This window comes from Monodon monoceros, unplaced genomic scaffold (assembly GCF_005190385.1).
Source record: "Monodon monoceros isolate NGI ecotype Baffin Bay Population unplaced genomic scaffold, NGI_Narwhal_1 Super_Scaffold_12, whole genome shotgun sequence".
NCBI classification, from domain to species: Eukaryota; Metazoa; Chordata; class Mammalia; order Artiodactyla; family Monodontidae; genus Monodon; species Monodon monoceros.
The window spans coordinates 108,890,460-108,916,388 of NW_021703768.1; the positions used below are offsets into that span (position 1 = coordinate 108,890,460).

At 36.7% G+C, this 25,929-nt stretch overlaps 1 protein-coding gene across 1 annotated transcript in view; it reads left to right on the top strand.

The window, feature by feature from the left end:
• Positions 1-865: 865 nt before the first annotated feature.
• Positions 866-25,929, top strand: part of LYRM7 (LYR motif containing 7) — a 41,851-nt gene continuing 16,787 nt past the window's right edge. Inside the window, exons 1-4 of the mRNA XM_029219195.1 lie at positions 866-942; positions 8,370-8,442; positions 10,793-10,863; positions 15,682-15,763. Coding sequence (XP_029075028.1) covers positions 925-942; positions 8,370-8,442; positions 10,793-10,863; positions 15,682-15,763 — 244 coding nt within the window. The 5' untranslated portion in view covers positions 866-924. The remainder of the gene's footprint in view (positions 943-8,369; positions 8,443-10,792; positions 10,864-15,681; positions 15,764-25,929) is intronic.

Genomic DNA, 25,929 nt, shown 5'->3' on the forward strand with positions numbered 1-25,929 from the left:
GATATCCATTGGTCTAAATCTTTCATTCCTAATAAGTCAATTTTACCTAAAAGTTAACCTGGGGGGGGGGTGGGTAGGGAAGACAAACTGATTATGCAATGGGAGCAAGGTTGAGATTTTTTTCTTGATGCTTGCAAGGTCATAAGTTAAATGTACTTAAATGCTTTATGATTGTTTATGATCATGATGCTGCTAATAAACTATCTGTTTCCAACCTCTTGACCAGCAAAACCAAGGAGTAGGGCGAGTTGAGTAGGCAGGATGAGTAGAGGGTAAGACTGAGCTTTCAGGTTAATCATAGGCATTTGTATCCCAGACCTCCATTTGCTAATCGTGTGGACTTGAGCAACTAACTCAACCTCTCCTGCTAGAGGAATGAAGTGGGATAATGTACCAATACCGCTTTTGGGAGTCAGCGTTCCAGTCAACGCCTACTGTAGTTGTTAGTGCTTGGCTCTTATTTATGCACTTTTGCAAGGACACATTTGCAACCCAGAAACGTTTAAATAATGATTCCTTAATAGATAACCCCAACCGCCAAACAGGAGGTAAGTACATAAACGTGCTGAAGCCATCAACTAAGTGTCAATGCACATTCCGCCACCGGCGGTTGCCTCAGAAATGGCCGGAAGTGCCGCTGCCCCTAACTAACATGGCGTCCAGGTGATTTCCGTTCCCCTCTCGGCTGTAATTGAGCTCGGCGGCTCCTCGCGGTTTTCCTAGAGGGTACCGGCTTAGCGAACACCTCACGCCTGTCCCTCCACGGGGGGCGGGGCTACGAAGGAGATGCTGCGTGGTGATTGGTTGAGGCTCGTTAAGAATGTGGCTACGGGGTGTTGGACCGTCCATACCAGGCGGTGACTGGTTGCAGAGAGGCGGGGCGACTCGACCGTTGGAGAAGTAGCTGCAGCTGTGAGGAGAGCCATGAGTCAGGCGGCCAAGGTGACTGGGTCCGGGGAGGGGTTGGGTGCGATGCCGGCGGGGTGGGTAAGAGCGCGGCCTTGCGAACGTAGTCTGGAATCTCTGTAGCTGGGGTTCAGGACCCTCCACGGAGTATGTGGCCTTTACAGCTGAGGAGCCGGTGACCGACCCTGCAGGGCAGTCGAAGGTTTGTGCAGGTGCGGAGGAGAGAGGGCGACACAGGTGGTCCTACTTCTTCGTCTACCGGGTACGGAATGTTTGTCCGTGATGCATGCCGGCGACTTGAGTTCTGCCCCCTTGCCATCTCCACACCGAGCGTTTGTGTGAGGGGCCCATTTCACATCCTTGGGAATTGTACGAGACCCCAAAATCAGTCCTGCGCTGAAACCTTCCTATGAGGTGAAAGGTTTCGTCAGATAACCAGAAGGTGCACAGACGTCTAGGAACCAAGGAAACCGATTCCCAGCAAAACCGTTTGCCAGAAGTAGCACTTAGCGAGACAGAGCAGAAACCTGTGATTCCTGAGTGTTCTGAAGGAGCTTGGGAAGTGATGGCCCCGCCGGGGTCGGGGGTCACATCCCCGAGGACCTGGTGTCGGATTTATTTCTTGTCAAACTGATGCGCATTCCTGGCCAGTGTACAGTTCTCTGGGAGCAGCCATCCCTAACTTTAAGTATTATCAGCATGGCCGGTTGAGACCAGTCCCTGTCACTGGTTGAGATATGGAAAATGGGAAACGGCCTGCTATAGTATAGTAAGGAAAAGCAGTGCTTATAATTGTTGGTCAATAACAGGGAGCCACCAAGAGTGCCTCCTGTACTACTGAACTCTGTTCTTAGTACATTTCAATATATGTCACAAGACCAAGAGAAACAGAACTATAAACGGTTATTCATTCAAAACACTTACTGAGCGTCCATAATAGTTATTAGTAGCACCTAACAGCCAGCATTTAGCCTATACTGTCTAGGCATAGTGGAAGCAACAGTAACTTCATACAGAAATCTGGCAGGTAGGGAGAGTTTAAACAATTAATTACAAGTGTAGTAAGTGCTTTGAATTGAAAATACAGTGTGTGTTTTTTTTTTAATATACAGCAGGTTCTTTTTGGTTATCTGTTTTTTACATATTAGTGTATACATGTCAATCCCAATCTCCCAGTTCATCCCCCCCACCCCCAGCTTTCCCCCCTTGGTGTCCATACGTTTGTTCTCCACATCTTTGTCTCTATTTCTGCCCTGCAAACCGGTTCACCTGTACCATTTTTCTAGATTCCACATATATGCGTTAATATACGATATTTTTCTCTTTCTGACTTACTTCACTCTGTAAGACAGCCTCTAGGTCCATCTCTGTCTCTACAAATGACCCAATTTTGTTCCTTTTTATGGTTGAGTAATATTCCATTGTATATATGTACCACATCTTCTTTATACATTCATCTGTCAGTGCACACTTAGGTTGCTTCCATGTCCTGGCTATTGTAAATAGTGCTGAAATGAACACTGGGGTGCATGTGTCTTTTTGAGTTATGGTTTTCTCTGGGTATATGCCCAGAAGTGGGATTGTTGGGGTGTATGGTAGTTCTATTTTTAGTTTTTTAAGGAACCTCCATACTGTTCTCCATAGTGGCTGTATCAATTTACATTCCCACCAACAGTGCAAGACGGTTCCCTTTTCTCCACACCCTCTCCAGCATTTGTTGTTTGTAGATTTTGTGATGATGCCCATTCTAACTGGTGTGAGGTGATATCTCATTGTAGTTTTGATTTGCATTTCTCTAATAATTAGTGATGTTGGGCAGCTTTTCATGTGCCTCTTGGCCATCTGTATGTCTTCTATGGAGAAATGTCTGTTTAGGTCTTCTGCCCATTTATTGATTGCGTTGTTTGTTTTTTTAATATTGAGCTGCATGAGCTGTTTATATATTTTGGAGATTAATCCTTTGTCCGTTGATTTGTTTGCAAATATTTTCTCCCATTCTGAAGGTTGTCTTTTTGTCTTGTTTATAGTTTCCTTTGCTGTGCAAAAGCTTTTAAGTTTCATTAGGTCCCATTTGTTTATTTTTGTTTTGTTTTTATTTCCATTACTCTAGGAGGTGGGTCAAAAAAGATCTTGCTGTGATTTATGTCAAAGAGCGTTCTTCCTATGTTTTCCTCTAAGAGTTTTATAGTGTCCGGTCTTACATTTAGGTCTTTAATCCATTTTGAGTTTATTTTTGTGTATCGTGTTAGGTAGTTTTCTAATTTCATTCTTTTACATGTAGCTGTCCAGTTTTCCCAGCACCACTTATAGAAGAGATTGTCTTTTCTCCATTGTATATCCTTGCCTCCTTTGTCATAGATTAGTTGACCATAAGTACGTGGGTTTATCTCTGGGCTTTCTATCCTGTTCCACTGATCTATATTTCCTTTTTTTTTTTTTTTTTTTATCTTTTACTTTCTTTATTTTTGGCTGTGTTGGGTCTTCGTTGCTGCATGCAGGGTTTCTCTAGTTGTGGCGAGCGGGGGCTACTCTTCGTTGCGGTGCGCGGGCTTCTCATTGCAGTGGCTTCTCTTGTTGTGGAGCATGGGCTCTAGAGCGCATCAGCTTCAGTAGTTGTTGCCTGCGGGTATGGTTGCTCTGAGGCATGTGGGATCTTCCTGGACCAGGGCTTGAACTTGTGTCCCCTGCATTGGCAGGTGGATTCTTAACCACTGCACCACCAGGGGTGGTGATGTATATTTCTGTTGAAAATACAGTGTGTTTGGTGAGCACATAACTCAGATTTAACCTGTGTGGAGGGATGCAAAAAAAAGAAAAACAAATCCCTCATAAAAGTATGAGTTGAGACCTGAAGTTTTGTTAGAAACTAGCTAGAATAGAGAAAAGAGTATTCTATGAAGAAGAAATATCACATGGACCATCCTTGAAGTGGGAAGTTGCTTGGAAAACTTGAATACAAGTGAAGTTAAATAGAATTCATTCCAGAAACACTCTTGGTGAGAACTGCCATGTGTAGAAGACACCTGTGCCATGTGGAAGATACAAAGATGACTGAGAAGCCTTTCAGGAAGTAGGGGACACAGCAAGTAATTGTAGTAAGTGCCCACTGCTATGGATGTACTCAAGAGGGGCATATAACCCAGACTTAGAAGAGACAGAAAAGTACTAACCAGCTAAAGTGATACCTAGTACAGAAATTATATCATCCACCCTTAAAATTAGCCCATTATTCAAGCCTTTTTGAGGCAAAAAGGCTAAGTAATTTGACTTTCCATATATACTGCCAGAATTTGTCCAATCAATATAAATAAATTAGGAAGAGAAGACAGTCTATGACCTAGCTGTCTACATTTTAATAAAAGTTTATTAACTCCAAGGTGATACTAGCTATTTTTTTTTTTGCGGTACGCCGGCCTCTCACTGTTGTGGCCTCTCCCGTTGCGGAGCACAGGCTCCGGACGCGCAGGCTCAGCGGCCATGGCTCACGGGCCCAGCCGCTCCGCGGCACCTGGGATCTTCCCGGACCGGGACACGAACCCGTGTCCCCTGCATCGGCAGGTGGACTCTCAACCACTGCACCACCAGGGAAGCCCTAAGGCATTTCTTAATACTAATTTTCTTTTTCTTAATACTAATTCTTAACGTAGGGTTACTGGTTGTTGTACTAATGGAATCACTTTGTTTTTTCCCTGAATAGAATGTAAAATGATTAGGCTTACTTACTTCTCACTTTTTTCTTAATCCCATGCAACCTCTTCCACTGCTCTTGTAATATTAAACTCCCTGGGTTTCTATGATGTTCTGCCACCTTTAATGTCCCTATTTCTACCGACAATCTTTGCAAGACAGTCTTGGCTTTTACTATCAAACATCTCAAAATTTTTCCAGTCTCTACACATTACTCAATTCCAAAGCCAATTTCACATTATTAGATGTTTGTTACAGCAGCATCCCGCTTCCCAGTAGTAAAATCTGTGTTAGTTTCCTATGGCTGCTCTAACAAATTACCACAAATTGGGTGGCTTAAAACAACAGAAATTTATTGTCTCACAGTTCTGGAGGCTAGAAGTCTGAAATCAAGGTGACAGCAGAGCCATACTCCCTCTGAAACTCTGGGCAGAATCTTTACTTCTTCCTAAATTCTGATGGTGCCCATCAATCCTTAGTGTTCCTTGGCTTGCTGTTGCATCACTCCAATCTCTGCTTCATCTTCACATGGTGGTCTTACACCTTTGTGTTTCTTTCTTCACCTGGCATTATCCTCTTCTTTTAAGGATACTAGTCATATTGGATTAGGGCCTACTCTAATGATTCATTTTAACTCAGTTATAGCTGTGAAGACCCTACTAGGTCACATTTACATGTACTGAGGATTAGGACTCTAATCCTCTAATGTCTTTTGAGGGGACACACAGTTCAAGCCATAACAATATAGATACACCATGTTTTATTTATCCATTCCTGAGTTGGTAGACATTTGGGTTATTTCTACTTTTTGACTGTTTTGTATAATGCTAGTATGCACATTCATGTGCAAGTTTTTATATGAACATATGTTTTCATCTTGGTTGTATATGTAGGCATGGAATTGCTGGGTCATATGATAGATAACTCTGTTTAATTTTTTGAACAACTGCTAAACTTTTCCAAAGCAGCTGCAGGATTTTACGTTCCCACCAACAATATATAAGAGTTATAATTTTTCCACATCTTACACATGTTATTGACTGTCTGTTTGTTTGACTGTAGCCATCCTATTGGGATGAAGTGGTACCTCACTGAAATTTAGATTTGTATTTCCCAGATGGCTAATTATGTTGAGCATCTTTTCATGGCCTTAATAGCCATTTGTGTGTCTTCTTTTGAGAAATGTCTATTCAAATCCTTTGCCTATTTTTAAATTAGTTTTTTATTTGAATTGTAGAAGTTCTTTATACATTCTAGATACTAGCCCATTATCAGGTATACGATTTATAAATATTTTCTTTCCTTCTGTGGGTTGTCTTTTCTCTTTCTTGATAGTGTCCTTTCCCTTTATCTTTTTAAAATAATTTTTTTAGTTTTTATAAAGGGGATAAATGTGTAAAATTTAAGAAGTCAAATAGTGTTACACAGAAACCAGTAGGTGTCTACTGACTTCTACATACTCCCAATTCCTGCTCCCCAAATATAAGCACTTTTAATCATTTTACTTATTTTTTCTGATATTTACCTCCATGTTTCTAAATAACATGTTTAAACTACTATTGATTTTTTTTTTTTTTCTCTTTGAGGATATTTATTGACCTTTGTCTATGAAAGTTGAGGACTAAGTTCCCCCTTATACCCTATTCCTCTCAATATACAGATTTTGGTGAAGCAGTTTTTCATCTTTGATATTAATATGACTATATAGAACTTGTCCACAGCTGAGCCCTCTAATATAAATATATGATTACGTTGCCTTTCTAAGTCTTAGTTTTTCTTTCTTTCTTTTTTTTTTTAATATGTATTTATTTAGCTGTACCAAGTCTTAGTTTCATCATGCGGGCTCTTAGTTGCGGCATGTGGGAGCTAGTTCCCCGCCCGGCCAGGCATTGAACCCAGGCCCCCTGAATTGGGAGCATGGAGTCTTAACCACTGGACCACCAGGGAAGTCCCAGCTTTTCTTGAAGTTAATAACTGTCTTGTTTTTATTATCATTTTCCTACATAGCTATTTCCGAACTCTGAGCAAAACTGATGTCTACTAGTATCGTTTTTTCCTAGCAGCATCTTTTGTAGAGCAATATAGCCTTTTGCTATAGTCCAGACTAGTTGCTTTCTATGCTGGCTGCAGAAATGCTGACCTATATTTGTCCTTCACCATCATCTCTGCCTCTCCTATGTTGGATTACCTGTGTCCCTCATTCCCATTTTTTTTCTTTGTGATTCATCTCCTTATTTTGGTGGAGCACAATCTTCTATAGCTTTCCAAGAAAGGGCGTATGGCAAATAAGAGACTTTGCATTTCTAAAAATCTTTATTTGCCGTTGCAGTTAGGTGATAGTTTGGATATGTATGGTGTTCTAAGCTGGACATTTTATACAAAACTTGAAGATTTTATACCATTGTCTTCTCACAGTGATGCTATTTGGAAATCCGGTACCATTCTGATTTTCTATTTTTTATACGTGAACTGTTTTTTTCCCTCCAAGATTATTCATGGGTTTTGTGTTGAGCACTTGATGGAGGCTGTTTTCTTTGTTCAGTCTTGTTGGAGATCTGTGAATATAACTGTTGGTCCATCTAGACTACTCCTTTAATTTTCTTATCCTTTCTCTCCTTATTTTGTATCTCTGAATTCTTATTCGACTTTTGGGGTAGTTTTTCTCAACTTAATCTTTGCTATCACTCTTTTGATATCCAAGAGTTTGGGGGCATTTTCTGAATGTTCCTTTTTAAATTTACTCTAACTTCTTTTTGTTGTTATTCCATGTTTGCAATAATTTATGTTTCTGAGAAGGTTCTTTGTGGTTGGTCAGTCTTTGTTTTGTTTTATTTTTATGTTTTCTGCTCCCTGTTTTCTGTTTCTGTTTTGGTATCTGCCTTTGATGTTTTAGGTTTTCTAGTATATGTAAAATACTTAAAATAGTGCCTAGCGCACAGGAAACACTTAGTAAAGTTTAGGTATTGTTATCTGGTGAATGGACTTAGGGAAAGGAGAGAATGGTGGCAGAGTGACAAATCTTTGTCAGTAGTCTAAGCAAGAGATAGGGAGAGGTCTGAACTTAAATTGTTTTGGATGATGGAGAATGTACAAAAGATTAGAGAAACATCCCTACAGTTTCTACATGAGGAGTAAGGTAGATTTAAAGAATGACCTAGAGATTTCTGGCATGAGAAATCCATTGTTTTCCATAACTGAAATTGAGAAGACAGAAGAAAGAGCAATATTGGGGGGACAATATTGAATACCTTTTTGTTTGTTTTTTTTTTTAGCACAGTCTTAGAATATTCAGAAGTCTCAACATTCCACTTCTTTTTTGAGAAAGCACAATTAAACCTGCCTAAATTATCTGAAACATCTTCCTCTGGCCTCTTCTAAGATGTAGTATATTCACGAGTTTGTGTGCATGTGTGTATGACTTTAAGAGCAGATGAAGTTCTCAGGTTAAGCAAAATAAGAACAAATACCAGACTGGTAAAGTTGATTAACTTAGCAAACTAGTTTTGGCAGGGGGAATCATTAACTTTTTAACCATTCTCATATTGTTTTGTTTCAAAGAATTTTGTATTGTTTTTGTAAATACATAAGGCTAATTTTTTTTTTTAATTTAAAGATAAATAATCAAGGGAAAGTTATTTTGGCCAACCCTTGTTTTCACCAACTATTTCGAAAAATAGTCTAAAAAACAAACAGAAAATAAATACTGTTTAATCCATGTAATTATGTAAAATGTGAAATTTTTTCTTTTGAGGTCTGAATTCTAATTTTCTTTATAGGTTTTACAGCTCTTTAAAACACTGCACAGGACCAGACAACAAGTTTTTAAAAATGATGCTAGGGCATTAGAAGGTAAGTTTATATTTTGCCCCTTTGGAGCAAGTCCATTCTTTAGGTGGCTGCTAATAATACAAGAGACCATGTATGGTGGTCAAGACCTATCTTGGGGAATGACCTTCACGATCTCTCCCCTAATGTTTTTTTAAATAAAAATGAGTTTACCTTACCCTTCTTTGAGAAGTATCTACAAAGAAAAAATTTTAAAGATCAACTTTTCTTAAAAAATTAGGAAAAAAAAAAGGATCAGAATTTCAATGTGCTCCATTACTTGCCTTATGTTCAAGCCATGAAACTCATTTGTCTATTATATAATCAAATTTTCAGATCCTCTAGGACCAGATACTACCATATTGTTAATGCTTTGTGTCTTTCTAGAAGTGACAGCAGCTATGAAAGGGAATCTATCACAAATGATTCCAAATTCAGTATTTCACTGTTTAAAGTGGTTTCTGTCTTACCGGAACTCAGAGCTCTAAAGCTTAGGTTCTGTGTTGGTCATACTCAGTTTCTAAACCTCTTTAAGAAGGCACCTTGGGGGAGGAGTGGACGGATAAATTGGGGTATTGGGATTGACATATACACACCGCTATATATAAAATAGATAACTAATAAGGACCTACTGTATAGCACAGATTTTTTTTTTTGCGGTATGCGGGCCTCTCACTGCTGTGGCCTCTCCCGTTGCGGAGCACAGGCTCCGGACGCGCAGGGTCAGCGGCCATGGCTCACAGACCCAGCCGCTCCGCGGCCTGTGGGATCTTCCCGGACTGGGGCACGAACCCGTGTCCCCTGCATTGGCAGGCGGACTCTCAACCACTGCGCCACCAGGGAAGCCTGGGAACTCTTCTTAATACTCTGTAATGACCTATATGGGAAAAGAATCTAAAAAAGAGCGGATATATGTATAGGTATAACTGATTCACTTTGCTGTATAACAGAAACTAATACAACATTATAAATCAACTATGCTCAAATAAAAATTAAAAAAAAAATTCAACCTCCATTTAAAAAAAAGAGGCCACCTACGTAAAGTGTCCCCACTGTCCCTAGGAATTCAAGTTTTTCTAATTTATCGAAAAAATTTTCTTGAATATTAAAGTATATGCCTCATATTATATGTACTTTACACAAATTCCTCATTTAATTCTTATCACAGCCCTGTGAAGTAGTTACTATCATAATTTCTATTTTTTCAGATGAGAAAACTGACAAAATGTGAAAGGATTTACCCCACATCATACTTAGTAAGAGGTGGAGCTGGGATTTAGCCGAAACATTCTGGCTCCAAAGCCTAAACTCTTACCCACCTTACATATTGAAATGTATCGAGCACAGAAGGAAGGTTTTATGGCTAATCTCCATCAGCATAACATTTTTAAATGTTTTAAATGTTTTTAAGTGAAATAATTATAAGAATAGCTAATACTGCATATTTACTAAGCACTGTACATGAATTGTTCCATTAAATGCTCACAGCACACTCTAAGGCAATTTATCAGTTATATTGAATTATGCTGCTTAGTGATGCCAAAGTCTCAGTGGTATATGAACAAAAGTTTTATTTATCAGTCACTTTACTTGTCAGTCAAGGCACCCAGAATTATTTGTATATCCTCTTTGCTGCTATATCTTCATTTTAAGTGTGTCTTTGGCGGGGGGGTAGGGTTAACATGCTTGTATGCATTGAGTTTTGCCATCTTAAAAAAAGCATGTTAATTCAAATCCTTAGATTTACAAAAACAAAGTATTAACTTGAATTTATTAGGATCTCATAGCTAGAGGTTCAAAATGAAATTAGAAATAAAAAGCAGGACACAAAAGTATTAGAGTGCTAAAAATATGTATTAAGTTTAATTACAAATTTGCCAGCCTGTCAAAAGCTCTCCAAGGACTTTTAAAATAAATTTCTTATTTTTATACTTTGTTTTACATGGGGCAAAATTATTTTTTCTACTAGAGAACTAGTAGATATATGTATATAGCATATAGTATTGTAGTATAATGAATAATATGTAAATTATTGGGACAGGAATTATAAATTAGAAAAGCAGGGACTTCCCTGGTTGTCCAGTGGGTAAGACTCCATGCTCCCAATGCAGGGGGCCCCAGTTTGATCCCTGGTCGGGGGAACTAGATCCCGCATGCATGCCGCAACTAAGAGTCCGTATGCCGCAACTAAGAATTCCACATGCCGCAACTAAAGATCCCACACGCCGCAACAAAGGATCCCACACGCCACAGTGAAGATCCTGCATGCCGCAACTAAGACCTGGTGCAGCCAAAATAAATAAATAAATATTTAAAAAGAAAAAGGAAAAGAAAGGAAAGCAAATAACTATATACATATTTTTTCTTTTTCTAGCAGCCAGAATAAAGATAAATGAAGAATTCAAATGTAATAAAAGTGAAACTTCTCCTAAGAAAATAGAAGAGGTACAGTAATTAAGTTTTTCAATTATAATAAAACTCAAATTTTAGCAACTAAGGAAATGATAAAAATAGAGGGATTATATGAAATAAAAATTATTACTTGATAGTTAAAGCAAGCCATCACAACTATAGATAACCTTTACTTGTTTGGTTTGGCTCACCTTCTCAGGGTCATCAGCCTACACCCTTAAGATAGCAAGTTGCCTGGTGAAAAGAACGTGAGTGTAGCCATGATCAAAGCAAGAGCAGCTGAACCAACCCAGAAGTTCACAGAAATGCTGTCTTCATCTAAGGCAAGTGACTGAAACTAAGGAGGGTGAGTGTTGTGGTAACTCACTCAGAATTACACAGAGGGAACGTCTACTCATTTAGCTCAACTAGACAGAATTTTTTTAAAAATTCATATCTTGGCTGTGGAAGTTAACCATCCAGAGTTTATGAACTATTCTTGCTTTGCCTTCTGTATTTGCATTTTAGTCACTTGCCGCAGTTGAAGACAATCTACTAGTCGGTGAGCTCCCTAGTATTCCTAGTATATGTTCATTGAAAAAGTGCACAATGATTCTTTTCCTGTATAAAATCATATGCATATACACATTGTCTCTGTCTTAGGAAGGAACACTGCTTCCTAGGTGTTCCTGTATCTAACTGTATAAATGTAGGGAAAGGACCATTAGGAAGAAAATGAAAAATTATTTGTTGGAATAATTAAGATTCCAAGAATTGGTTTGGTAAAGAGGAAGGTACAAATTAGAGAAATTCTTCCATGTTTAATAGAATTTCCACATAGTGAAAAAAAATTTTTTTATACAAATACTTTTCTACTTAGTAGAGAAAATGCTATTTTTGAAATAGTAAATATCTATGATAAACTAATGAGACAAAATGAGATAGCCTAAGGATTTCTTTCCCTATAACATAAAGAAAAAAGGGGGAGATTTCACTTAAGCGTATGATAGGGCAAACAGGGACTATGTAATTTCTATTCATGAAAGAAGTTAAAATGACATTCTAATCAGATCATGACATGAAGAGAAGTTAAAATGTATATACTGAAATTGGTAATATTTTGCTATTTGGTAGACTGATTATAACAATATGGTACAGGTATACCTCGTTTTATTGTGCTTCGCTCTATTGCACTTCACAGAATCTGTGTTTTTTACAAATTGAAGATTTGGGGCAACCCTGCATTGTCAGATGCTGGTTAGCATTTTTTAGTGATAAGGTGTTTTTAATTAAGGTACGCACATTGTTTTTTTAGACATAATGCTGTTGCACACTTAATAGACTACTGTATATTGTAAACATAACTTTTATATGCAGTTGGAAACAAAAAAATTTGTATGACTCACTTTATTATGATATTTGTTTTATTGTGGTGGTCTGGAACTGAACCCACAATATCTCTGAGTTATGCCTGTAAGTGTTTTTAAATTTTGAAGTCATGATTTAAAAATTTTTTAATTGAGGTCTGTTTATATTAACTAAACTGGAAAAATGAACTACCATCTCCCAAATTAATTTTACTTGTAGAACACTAACATTAAGCATTCCTTTTTGTTATATATAAATTTATTTATTTTATTTATTTATCTTTGGTTGCGTGCGGGCTTTCTCTAGCTGTGGCGAGTGGGGGCTACTCTTCATTGTGGTGTGCGGGCTTCTCATTGTGGTGGCTTCTCTTGTTGTGGAGCATGAGCTGTAGGCATGCAGGCTTTAGTAGTTGTGGCTCGTGGGCTCTAGAGCACAGGCTCAGTAGTTGTGGCACACAGGCTTAGTTGCTCCACAGCATGTGGAATCTTCATGGACCAGAGCTCAAACCCATGTCCCCTGCATTGGCAGGCAGATTCTTAACCACTGCACCACCAGGGAAGCCCACATTAAGCACTCTTGAAATTAGATATTTGTTATATACAAGTGTATATTTTATACTTTCTGTAACTCTGCATATATTAAATACTTAGTAGTAATATTTACCATATTAGGATTTAAAACTGAGAAATTTTTAAAATATATGTTGATTAAATAATTTAAGAATAATAAGCTCGGGCCCACGTACCGCAAAAAAGAAAAAAAAAATAAGCTCATTACCTATTAAATACAATACTTATGAAAAATAACTATATTTTCCAAAAAATTTAGTAAGGGGAAAGGCATTATTTTATACTTTTGCAAATCTCTTTAATGTCTGGCTTAATAGGAGTCAGCTAAATTTTCATACCTGCTTCCTCATTCAATCTGGCACTGTATTTTTTTTTTTTTTTTTTTCAGTACGCGGGCCTCTCACTGTTGTGGCCTCTCCCATTGCGGAGCACAGGCTCTGGACGCGCAGGCTCAGCGGCTATGGCTCACGGGCCCAGCCGCTCCGCGGCATGTGGGATCTTCCCAAACGTTCGTGTCCCCTGCATTGGCAGGCAGATTCTCAACCACTGCGCCACCAGGGAAGCCCAACTGTATGTTTTTTTAGATTGAATTATATGAAGAAAATTCAGCCTTATGCAGATATGTGGTTGGAAGGGGGTAGGTGTATATATTAGCCTTTTCAAATAATTGCGAATATTCTTTGATATCAGACCTCAACAAGTGGTAAATTTCTTTAAAGGTTAGATGCAATGCGGAACTCTGTTATCTGTTAGACCAATGGATGTGTGTGGGTGTGTGTGTTTATCCTTTGCTGGGGTGGTTCCTAGGACTTATACATACCACATCGTGCTCATCCCCTTTGATCTCCCATAATCCCTTGTTTCTCATCTAGCCTTGTTTCCAGCCTTAAACCTAAGACTCAGCTCAGTTTATGCACCTCCAGTGGGTGAGGAGTCGCATTGTTTTTCTTTCTCTCCCCTTCTAAGCCCCTTCTCAGCTCTGTAGGGAGGTGAGGCTTTGCTCTCCTACAGCCTTCTCCATTTCAATTAATGGCCACTCCCTCCTTTTGATGCTCAGACCAAAACCCTTGGTGCTCTCTTTTTCGACTGCTTTCCTTCTCTCACATTTACATCCAATCTGGCAGCAAATCCTGTTGACTTAACCTTCAAAATATACCCAGAATTCAACCACTTCTTATTCGCCCTATTATTATTTCCTGGTTCAAGCCATCATTATTTCTCACTGGGTTGTTACAGCAGCCTCCTAGTGGGTCTTGCTTCTGCCCTAACTCCCTGCAGCCTATTCTCAATACTTATAAAGGCAGTGAGCCTTTTAAAAAAAGGCATATCCCATCACTCCTCTGCTCACAATCCCCATGGCTCCTCATCCTATTCAAATTAAAATCTAAAGTCTCTACCTACCATGACCTATAACACTGTATTATCTGACCCCTGTTAACTTCCTGCCTCAATTCACCACGTACTTCTCACTCTTCCAGTCTCAGTGCCTTCTTTGAGGGTGCTTCAGTTTACCAAGAACTTTCCTATCTCAGGCCATTTATGCTGTTGCTTCTTCCTACGATATTCTTCTCCAATATGCCCTTCTCTAATATGGTAAATATTGATAGGTATAACATATAAATCTGTTGGTCATTTAGTAGACCAACAGATTTTAATCTGTCTTTCCCTTTGAATGGATCTTTCAGTCATGCATGTTTTGTAACATCATGGACTGATGATTTGGAAAATGTAGGTTCACCAAGTAAGGCAGATCTTCCAAATGTTGACATAGTTCAATATGTAATATTTTAAAATTATATCTTAATATCCATCTCATCAGAAAAATCTTTAAGTATTGGGAAGCTGTCAAGCTTACACTGACAGATACAGCTTCTCCAGAATTCTGATTTTTGCTTGAAAGCTTGAATTTTATCATTGCCATTAAATACTGTCAGTTGTTTTCTTAAAGTGACATACTCATTTCACCTATCTGCCAGTTACCCAAATCTGAATAAACAGAGTTTGTCTATAAAAGTAAAAATGGTATTCCAAAGAGAAAACTCTACTTGTGCTCACAACTCAAACAATGCAGACAGCTCTAGTATTATGAAAATAATTTTGACTTTATGGGTCCCCTGAAAGGGTCTCGGGGTCCACAGCTTTGAGACTCACTGTTTTAGTTCAGTTCTTCATTTTGCAATGATGAGTTCTGAAACTTAGTGAGTAGGTATTAACCCAAGGCCATACACTTGATGACAGAGCCAGAGTTGGGAGTCCAAGTATTCTGTCTCCTGATCCAGTACTCTTTCTAGTGTTCAGAACATCCAACTCTACAGTAAAAGAAAGATTTAGCCCCTCTCAAAAAAACAAAATGCACATTTTAAACACATTGTAAAATATATATTACAACAAAAAATACTCCAATCTGTTTTGGAACAAAATATGGAATGGATAGATAAAAGGTAAAAATATACGCATGTCTGAGCTTTCTGTATGCTTGGAATGGTTACAAAAAGTTAAAGGCAAGGGGCTTCCCTGGTGGCATGGTGGTTAAGAATCCGCCTGCCAATGCAGGGGACACGGGTTCGAGCCCTGGTCCAGGAAGGTCCCACATGCCACGGAGCAACTAAGCCCGTGCACCACAACTACTGAGCCTGTGCTCTAGAGCCTGCCAGCCACAACTACTGAAGCCTGCATTCCTAGAGCCCGTGCTCCGCAACAAGAGAAGCCACCGCAATGAGAAGCCTGTGCACTTGCCACAATTAGAGAAAGCCTGTGCGCAGCAACGAAGACCCAATGCAGCCAATAAATAAATAAATATATTCTTTAAAAAAAAGAAGTTAAAGGCAAGTATCACCTAAAAAGAATTGTAAACCTTTAGTTTTCAAAAACAGTGCATTCATGTGAACCATTGAAAAAACAGAGGATTTAGTCTATTTTTTTTTTTTCTTAACAGCTAATAAAAATAGGTTCTGATGTTGAGTTGATACTCAGAACATCTGTTATACAAGGTATTCACACAGACCACAATACGCTGAGTAAGTAATATTAAAGAAAAATGTTGCTTGCAATGTGTTTTAAACTATTGAGCAATTACAGTGCTTTTAATGCTGATTACTAAGCTTGATTTTGCCAGACAATGTGGTATATATTGTACACATTTATAAGGCTGTATTTAAAAATGCTGAATTATGAAACTTTGTTTTACCAGACGTTTTCTTTTATATATTTTTTCTTTTTAATCTTAACCACTGGTTATACTGCAAAACTACAGTTACAAAGGCAGTATATGCATACCGCAATTTATTGCACTTCCCAGATAATGCATTTTTCACAAACTGGAGGTTTGTGGCAACCCTGTGTCAAGCAAGTCTATCGGTGCCATTTTTCTAACAGCATTTGCTCACTTGGTGTCTTGGTGTAACATTTTGGTAATTCTTGGAGTATTTCAAACTTTTTCATTATTACTGTATCTGTTATAGTGATCTGTGGTCAGTGATCTTTGATGTTACTGCTACGACTTGCTGAAGGCTCAGATAATGGTTAGCATATTATAGCAATAAAGTATTTTTAAATTAATATATGTACATTGTTTTTTAGACATAATGCTATTAGACATTTAATAGACTATAGTATAGTGTAAACACAACTCTTATATGCGCTAGGAAACCAAAAATTGGTGTGATTTGCTTTATTGAGATACTTTATTGTAGTGGTCTGGAACCGAACCTGCAATATCTCGGAAGTTTGCCTGTGTGACTGTTTTAATAAAATATATCTGGCATTCCTAATTTTCCTAGTATAATTTGTCACCTACCTAGACTGTGTCTATTTCTTTATCTTTTCTCCTATGATTCTACTATTTTAATTCAGAAGAATTGGGATTATACAAAATGGTAATATAGTTGAGAATCCTCCATTATACCTCCAAACTCCTGGTGGGGCTTCAGCAGACTCTCATTTCACATAATATTTGGTTTTCATTCCCTGAAGTATTTTGGGGGACAGAAACAACAGCAAAGATACAAACAACATACAAACAGAAAAGTACACAATTTATAATAGTATAGCCCAGTGAATTTTCACCAAGTGAAATATCATGTAACCAACATCCACATCAAGTTATATAATGTTACCACTTTCCCAAAAGCACCATCAGGCCCTGATGTCCCTCACCGTCAGCCCCTTGCCATAAGTATAACTGATGTCCTTTTAACACTATCAATTTTAACCTAATATAATAAAGTGTTTGAACTTTATGTAAATGGAATCATATAGGATTTCTGTTTTGTCTGGCTTCTTTCTCTCAATATTATATTTGTGAGATTCATCTTTATCATTGTGTGTAGCAACATTTCTGTGAATATTGTATGAGTGAAACTTCCATGTCATATGGTATGTGTTTATTCAGCTTTAATAGGTACTGCTAACCAGCTTTCCAAAGTAGTTAGACTAAGTTACACTTGAAGCAGTGGTATCTGAGAACTCCAGGTGATTTATCCTTACCAGCTCTTTGATACTGTGCATCTCTTAATTTTAGAGTTTCTGGTGGTTATGTAATGGTATCACATTGTGATTTTAATTTGCATTTCTCTGGTAATTAATGAAGGACTAGCACCTTTTCAGTTGTTTAATGGCCATTTGGATATTCTCTTTTATGAAGTGGCTGTTCAGGTCTTTTGCCCATTTTTCTAAGAGGTTATCTGCCTTTTTATTATTGATTTGAAGAAATTCTTTGTATGTTCTGAATATAAATCCTTTGTTGGATATATATATATTATAAGAATCTTCTGCTTTTTGTCTTGCTTTTTCGTTTTGCTGTTTTTATCTTTTGATGAGAAGGTCTTAATTTTAATGTAGTGCAGTTTATCCCTTTTTTCCTTTATGGTTAATATTTTTCTGAGTCTTGTTTAAGAAATCTTTTCCTGTCTCAAGCAAGGTCATGAAGAGATTATCCTATGCTTATTCCAAAAGCTTTATTGTTTGGTCTTTTTCATTTTGTTGTTTATATCAACTAGAGTTGCATTTTTGTATATGGTATGAGATAGCAGTCAAGATTTATTTTTTTATATCTGAATATTCAGTTGATCCAGCATCATTTATTGAAAAGACCACTCTTTCCCCACTGCACTGTAGGGCCACCTTTATCATAAAATCAAATAACAGAAGAGACAAAGAAGGACACTACATAATGATCAAGGGTTCGATCCAAGAAGAAGATATAACAATTGTAAATATTTATGCACCCAACATAGGAGCACCTCAATACATAAGGCAAATACTAACAGCCATAAAAGGGGAAATCGACAGTAACACATTCATAGTAGGGGACTTTAACACCCCACTTTCACCAATGGACAGATCATCCAAAATGAAAATAAATAAGGAAACACAAGCTTTAAATGATACATTAAACAAGATGGACTTAATTGATATTTATAGGACATTCCATCCAAAAACAACAGAATACACATTTTTCTCAAGTGCTCATGGAACATTCTCCAGGATAGATCATATCTTGGGTCACAAGTCAAGCCTTGGTAAATTTAAGAAAACTGAAATTGTTTCAAGTATCTTTTCTGACCACAACGCTATGAGACTAGATATCAATTACAGGAAAAGATCTGTAAAAGAATACAAACACATGGAGGCTAAACAATACACTACTTAATAATGAAGTGATCACTGAAGAAATCAAAGAGGAAATCAAAAAATACCTAGAAACAAATGACAATGGAGGCACGACAACGCAAAAGCTATGGGATGAAACACAAGCAGTTCTAAGAGGGAAGTTTATAGCAATACAATCCTACCTTAAGAAACAGGAAACATCTCGAATAAACAACCTAACCTTGCACCTAAAGCAATTAGAGAAAGAAGAACAAAAAACCCCCAAAGTTAGCAGAAGGAAAGAAATCATAAAAATCATATCAGAAATAAATGAAAAAGAAATGAAGGAAACGATAGCAAAGATCAATAAAACTAAAAGCTGGCTCTTTGAGAAGATAAACAAAATTGATAAACCATTAGCCAGACTCATCAAGAAAAAAAGGGAGAAGACTCAAATCAATAGAATTAGAAATGAGAAAGGAGAAGTAACAACTGACACTGCAGAAATACAAAAGATCATGAGAGATTACTACAAGCAACTCTATGCCAATAAAATGGATAGGCTGGAAGAAATGGACAAATTCTTAGAAATGCACAACCTGCCAAGACTGAATCAGGAAGAAATAGAAAATATGAACAGACCAGTCACAAGCACTGAAGTTGAAACTGTGATTAAAAATCTTCCAACAAACAAAAGCCCAGGACCAGATGGCTTCACAGGAGAATTCTATCAAACATTTACAGAAGAGCTAACACCTATCCTTCTCAAACTCTTCCAAAATATAGCAGAGAGAGGAACACTCCCAAACTCATTGTACGAGGCCACCATCACCTTGATACCAAAATCAGACAAGGATGTCACAAAGGAAGAAAACTACAGGCCAATATCACTGATGAACATAGATGCAAATATCCTCAACACAATACTAGCAAACAGAATCCAACAGCACATTAAAAGGATCATACACCGTGATCAAGTAGGGTTTATTCCAGGAATGCAAGGATTCTTCAATATGTGCAAAACAATCAATATGATAAAACATATTAACAGATTGAAGGAGCAAAACCATATGATCATCTCAATAGATGGCAGAGAAAGCTTTCGACAAAATTCAACACCCATTTATGGTAAAAACCCTGCAGAAAGTAGGCATAGAGCGAACTTTCCTCAACATAATAAAGGCCATATATGACAAACCCACAGCCAACATCGTCCTCAATGGTGAAAAACTGAAAGCATTTCCACTAAGGTCAGGGACAAGACAAGGTTGCCCACTCTCACCACTTATTCAACATAGTTTTGGAAGTTTTAGACACAGCAATCAGAGAAGAGAAGGAAATAAACGGAATCCAAATTGGAAAAGAAGAAGTAAAGCTGTCACTGTTTGCAGATGACATGATACTATACATAGAGAATCCTAAAGATGCTACCAGAAAACTACTAGAGTTAATCAATGAATTTGGTAAAGTAGCAGGATACAAAATTAATGCACAGAAATCTCTGGCATTCCTATACACTAATGATGAAAAATCTGAAAGTGAAATCAAGAAAACACTCCCATTTACCATTGCAACAAAAAGAATAAAATATCTAGGAATAAACCTATCTAAGGAGACAAAAGCCCTGTATGCAGAAAATTATAAGACACTGATGAAAGAAATTAAAGATGATACAAATAGATGGAGAGATATACCATGTTCTTGGATTGGAAGAATCAACATTGTGAAAATGACTCTACTGCCCAAAGCAATCTACAGATTCAATAAAATCCCTATCAAACTACCAGTGGTATTTTTCACAGAACTAGAACAAAAAATTTCACAATTTGTATGGAAACACAAAAGACCCCGAATAGCCAAAGCAATCTTGAGAACGAAAAATGGAGCTGGAGGAATCAGGCTCCCTGACTTCAGACTATACTACAAAGCTACAGTAATCAAGACAGTGTGGTACTGGCACAAAACCAGAAAGATAGATCAATGGAACAGGATAGAAAGCCCAGAGATAAACCCATGAACATATGGTCACCTTATCTTTGATAAAGGAGGCAGGAATGTACAGTGGAGAAAGGACAGCCTCTTCAATAAGTGGTGCTGGGAAAACTGGACAGGTACATGTAAAAGTATGAGATTAGAACACTCCCTAACACCATACACAAAAATAAGCTCAAAATGGATTAAAGACCTAAATATAAGGCCAGAAACTATCAAACTCTTAGAGGAAAACATAGGCAGAACACTCTATGACATAAATCGCAGCAAGATCCTTTTAGACCCACCTCCTAGAGAAATGGAAATAAAAACAAAAATAAACAATTGGGTCCTAATGAAACTTCAAAGCTTTTGCACAGCAAAGGAAACCATAAACAAGACGAAAAGACAACCCTCAGAATGGGAGAAAATATTTGCAAATGAAGCAACTGACAAAGGATTAATTTCCAAAATTTATAAGCAGCTCATGCAGCTCAATAAGAAAAAAACAAACAACCCAATCCAAAAATGGGCAGAAGACCTAAATAGACATTTCTCCAAAGAAGATATACAGACTGCCAACAAACACATGAAAGAATGCTCAACTTCATTAATCATTAAAGAAATGCAAATCAAAACTACAATGAGATATCATGTCACACCAGTCAGAATGGCCATCATCTAAAAATCTATAAACAATAAATGCTGGAGAGGGTGTGGAGAAAGGTAACCCTCTTGCACTGTTGGTGGGGATGTAAATTGATACAGCCACTGTGGAGAACAGTATGGAGGTTCCTTAAAAAACTACAAATAGAACTACCATATGACCCAGCAATCCCACTACTAGGCATATACCCTGAGAAAACCATAATTCAAAAAGAGTCATGTACCAAAATGTTCATTGCAGCTCTATTTACAATAGCCAGGATATGGAAACAACCTAAGTGTCCATCATCTGATGAATGGATAAAGAAGATATGGCACATATATACAATGGAATATTACTCAGCCATAAAAAGAAATGAAATTGAGCTATTTGTAATGAGGCGGATAGACCTAAAATCTGTCATACAGAGTGAAGTAAGTCAGAAAGGGAAAGACAAATACCGTTTGCTAACACATATATATGGAATTTAAGAAGAAAAAAATGTCATGAAGAGCCTAGGGGTAAGACAGGAATAAAGACACAGACCTACTAGAGAATGGACTTGAGGATATGGGGAGGGGGAAGGGTAAGCTGTGACAAAGCGAGAGAGAGGCATGGACATAAAAAAAAAACAAAAACTTTCTGTTGGGAAAGTAGTCTTTAAAACGGTATAAAAATAATTACATTTAAAGTATAATTAGTATAGCACAGGGCACTCTGCTCAGTGTTATGTGGCAGCCTGGATGGGAGGGAGTCTGGGGGAGAATGGGTACATGTGTATGTATGGCTGAGTCACTTTGCTGTGCACCTGAAACTTTCACAACATTGTTAATTGGCTATACTCCAATATAAAATAAAAAGTTAAAAAAAATCAAATAACTATATATGTGTGCATCTGTTTCTGGACTTTATAATCTCTTCAATTAGTTTGTTTTTCCGTCCTTGCATCACAAACCATAATGTCTTGATTACTACAGCCTTACAGTAAATCTTAATATCTAGTAGTATATGTCCTATAGGACTTTTAAAATTATTTTTAGTTCATGAGTATTTATCAGAAATTATCAGGTCCAGTTATATTTCTAAGGGCAATAAACATGGTTAATCCTAAATTGAAAATTTGTAGTCATTGTCTTTAATCTTAATAATAATCTTTAGAGCTTCTGTGTACTATAGCCAAAATTTTATATGGGTAATTACAGCAAAATATTATCTTTATTATATGAATAAAAATTTAGGTTATTTCAGATAGCTAAATTTGATAGCTACATTTCAGAAGCCTGGTTTTAAATATGATAATATTGGTTTAAATTTCTTTTTTTCTTTTGGTTTTCTGTATAGTTTAATTTTTCCACAAGATTGAAAATTTTGACTCGTACATGATTATTAGTATCTAATGCTATATTGCCTTAATAAAGGCCTCATTCTTTCTGTTAAGTTATATATGGGTCTCTTTTTCCTACTTTATTCCTATGGGTTTAAGATAGAACAAATTTGAGTCTTTAATCTCTGTTTTAAGAAGTTACTTTAAGTAAAATTCCTCCACATATTTTAGCAATGTCTTTATTGACATACAGAAGTGAGAGGAATTAAAATTCTTCTTGCCTAGAAAATAGAGTTATGACTGTGTATCTCTAAAAAAGATCAGATAAAGTCCCAACATGAAAAATAATAGAAACTGAAAATAATGAAATGAAACTTCCTCTGCATAATTAATTACCTGTATGCGTAAATTCTCAATCCATCTCTTTTTTTCTCCCTTCTAAGTAATATCTACAGTGGAAATTAAATACTGAGTAGCAGAAAGAACTCTTTATCCTAAATAATTTCTCTTTTTTTCCTTTTAAAAAAGACTGCTTTCCTTATCCTTGAAGATAATTTCACTATTCTTTATTATAGATATAATAATTTCATCATTTGAGAAAAACTCCTTATTTTTAAAATCTCAAAAATATTGGGAAAACTATTTTCTTTCCAAGCATTCCCTACTTTTTTTGTATTTTTATTTTTGGTATGATCACAGGTACATGAATTTGGATTAATCATAATTTTTAATTCATATCAGTCTCATCATTGGTCCATTCTAGCCTTCCTAGGTTTTCTGTAGAAAAGTAAAAACTAACTATGACTTAGAACAATGAGTTAATTTCAGTATTTTTCTATACTTGCTTTGTCGTTGACTATTGACATTTTCAAAGCCCTCTTTCTAATATGGATATTGGTCAACTGGTTTCAGTGTTGGCCTTTATCAAACATATATTCTATAGACAGTAACCACATGTATGGTTATAGATGGTACCAAGAAAACTCAAGACTTTAGGGCTACATATTTACCTAGTTTCTGAGTAGCGTTATCCATGTTTTTTTAACTTCCTGTCTGGCATATATGTAAGACAAACAAAATAGGAACATGCTTCTGAACATGTGTGATACATTTTTTAAAAAACAGTATATACCCTTTCATATGCTCTCATGGTACCTTGTAATCTCCCTTCAGATTATTTACGCAGCTTGCCATTGGGTATTATCTTTGTGATGTGTATATGTGCTTTATTTCTCTCTCTGGTGCTAGATATTAGACTCCCTGAGGCAGGAACTGTCTCACTCATTATTTTATCTATAGTTATTCATGAATATTCATTAATTGTAGGAAAAAATACCCTTTCTGATCCAGAGTTTACCTTTATTGTTCCATCATCATTTTTCTCCCTAGTGGTTCAATATACTTTGGACCTTTGGACAGTTGCTTTTTTTCCTTTTCTTATCCTTTTACAAGATTTTATGCAGCACACCATTTAGACAGGGTTTAGAGAACACGTAGCATGCTGTTTTTTGTTTTGTTTCTTTTAAATGGATGAATAATCTCATACCATGGATTTGATGTACCACAATGCAACCATTTTAGCATTCATGCCGCCTACAAAGGATCTCAAAGTCACCAGAGAGCAATATGATATTGCTGAGAATTAAAACAAACGTGGGTGGGATGAATGATGAGCTAGTAAAGAAGGAGGATGATGGATAAACATTTCTGCCTATGGATGGAAGGAGTTTTTTGAGATATGTGCTTCAAGGTCAGAGGCTTTAAGAAGACATAGTTTCTGGCTAATGTGCTTGTGCAGAAAAGCAGAGGATATCTGCATATTTAACAAGGTCCCCAGAATTTGAGCTCTTTGAGATCAGAGGCCTATATCGTGAGTCTTCTCCATATTTCACAGAGTGGATATTGCTGAAGAAAAAAAGGTTAAATATATTCTTTGCCTGCATTGTGTTACCTAAGTGATTGTAAAATAAGGTGTTTTTTGTTTTAATTGGAAAATAATAAAGAACAGTACTGAAAGAGAAAAAAAAAAGCTCTAGGAAGCTATTCTTTATTTCAGATGTGTTTTTAAACTTCTGTCCTTTGGCTTTTTATATTCGTCTTTGCCCTAAACTATCTTTATAGTTTGTATTCTAAGGTAGGTTAATGTGATTCAACAACCATTTATTCAATACCTCTTGTGCTAGGCACTAAGAATAGAACAATGGTCAGTCTTTATGGAACTTAGAGCACAGTATTAGAAGATAAACAATAAAGTGTTCAGTCACAGTCCTTTGGCTGCCATATCAGGAGAGGTAGAGGGGCTGTTCAGGTACATAGGCAGAGCTCCAAATCCCAAACTTGGTGGGTCAGGAAGAGGTTCTTAAAGAAAACAATTTTGAGCAACCTAAATGTCCATCAACAGAGGAATGGATAAAGAAGAATGTGATACCTGTATACAACGGAATATTACTCAGCCATAAAAAGGAACGAAATTGGGTCATTTGTAGAGATGTGGATGGACCTAGAGACTGTCATACAGAGTGAAGTAAGTCAGAAAGAGAAAAACAAATATCGCATATTAACGCATATATGTGGAATCTAGAAAAAATGGTATAGATCATCTTATTTGCACAACAGAAGTAGAGACACAGACATAGAGAACAAATATATGGACACCAAGGGGGGACGGGGGAGGGTGGGATGAATTGGGAGTTTGGGATTGACATATATACACTATTGATACTATGTATAAAATAGATAACTAATGAGAACCTGCCTTATAGCTCAGGGAACTCTACTCAGTGCTCTGCAGTGACCTAAATGGGAAGGAAATCCAAAAGGAGGTATATATATATATATATATATACCTATATATATACCTATATATATATACATATAGGTGATTCACTTTGCTGTACAGTAGAAACTAACAACATTGTAAAGCAACTATACTCCAATAAAAAATTAATTATAAAAAAAGAAAATTTTATATGCAAGTTGTCTATTTAAACTCATTTGTATTTTTGTGTTTTATATATTTAGAGACTTTTTATAATTGCAGAGTTAAATATTTTAATGTCCTATAAATTATTTATATCCTAAATGCCTCTGTGATTTTCACACTCTTACAAACCATGCCATTGAAAGATTTTTTTAATTGACAGTTAACATACAACATTGTATTAGTTTTAGGTGTACAACATAATGGTTATATGTAATCATTTCATTATGTATACAACATATATGTGTATATAGTGAAATGATTACCACAGTAAGTTTTTAGTTAATATCCATGACCATACACAGTGACAAATTTTTTCTTGTGATGAGAACTTTTAAGATTTACTGTTAGCGTCTTTCAAATACACAATACAGTATTTTTAACATTTATTTTATTGAAGTAGTTGATTTACAATGTTATGTTAATTTCTGCTGTACAGCAAAGTGATTCAGTTATACATATATACATTCTTTTTCATATTCTTTTCCATTATGGTTTATTACAGGATATTGAATATAGTTCCCTGTGCTATACAGTAGGACTTTGTTGTTTATCCATTCTATTTATAGTAGTTTGCATCTGCTAATCCCAAACTCCCAGTCCATCCCTCCCATACCGGCCCTCCCCTTTGGCAACCACAAGTCTGTTCGCTATGTCCGTGAGTCTGTTTCTG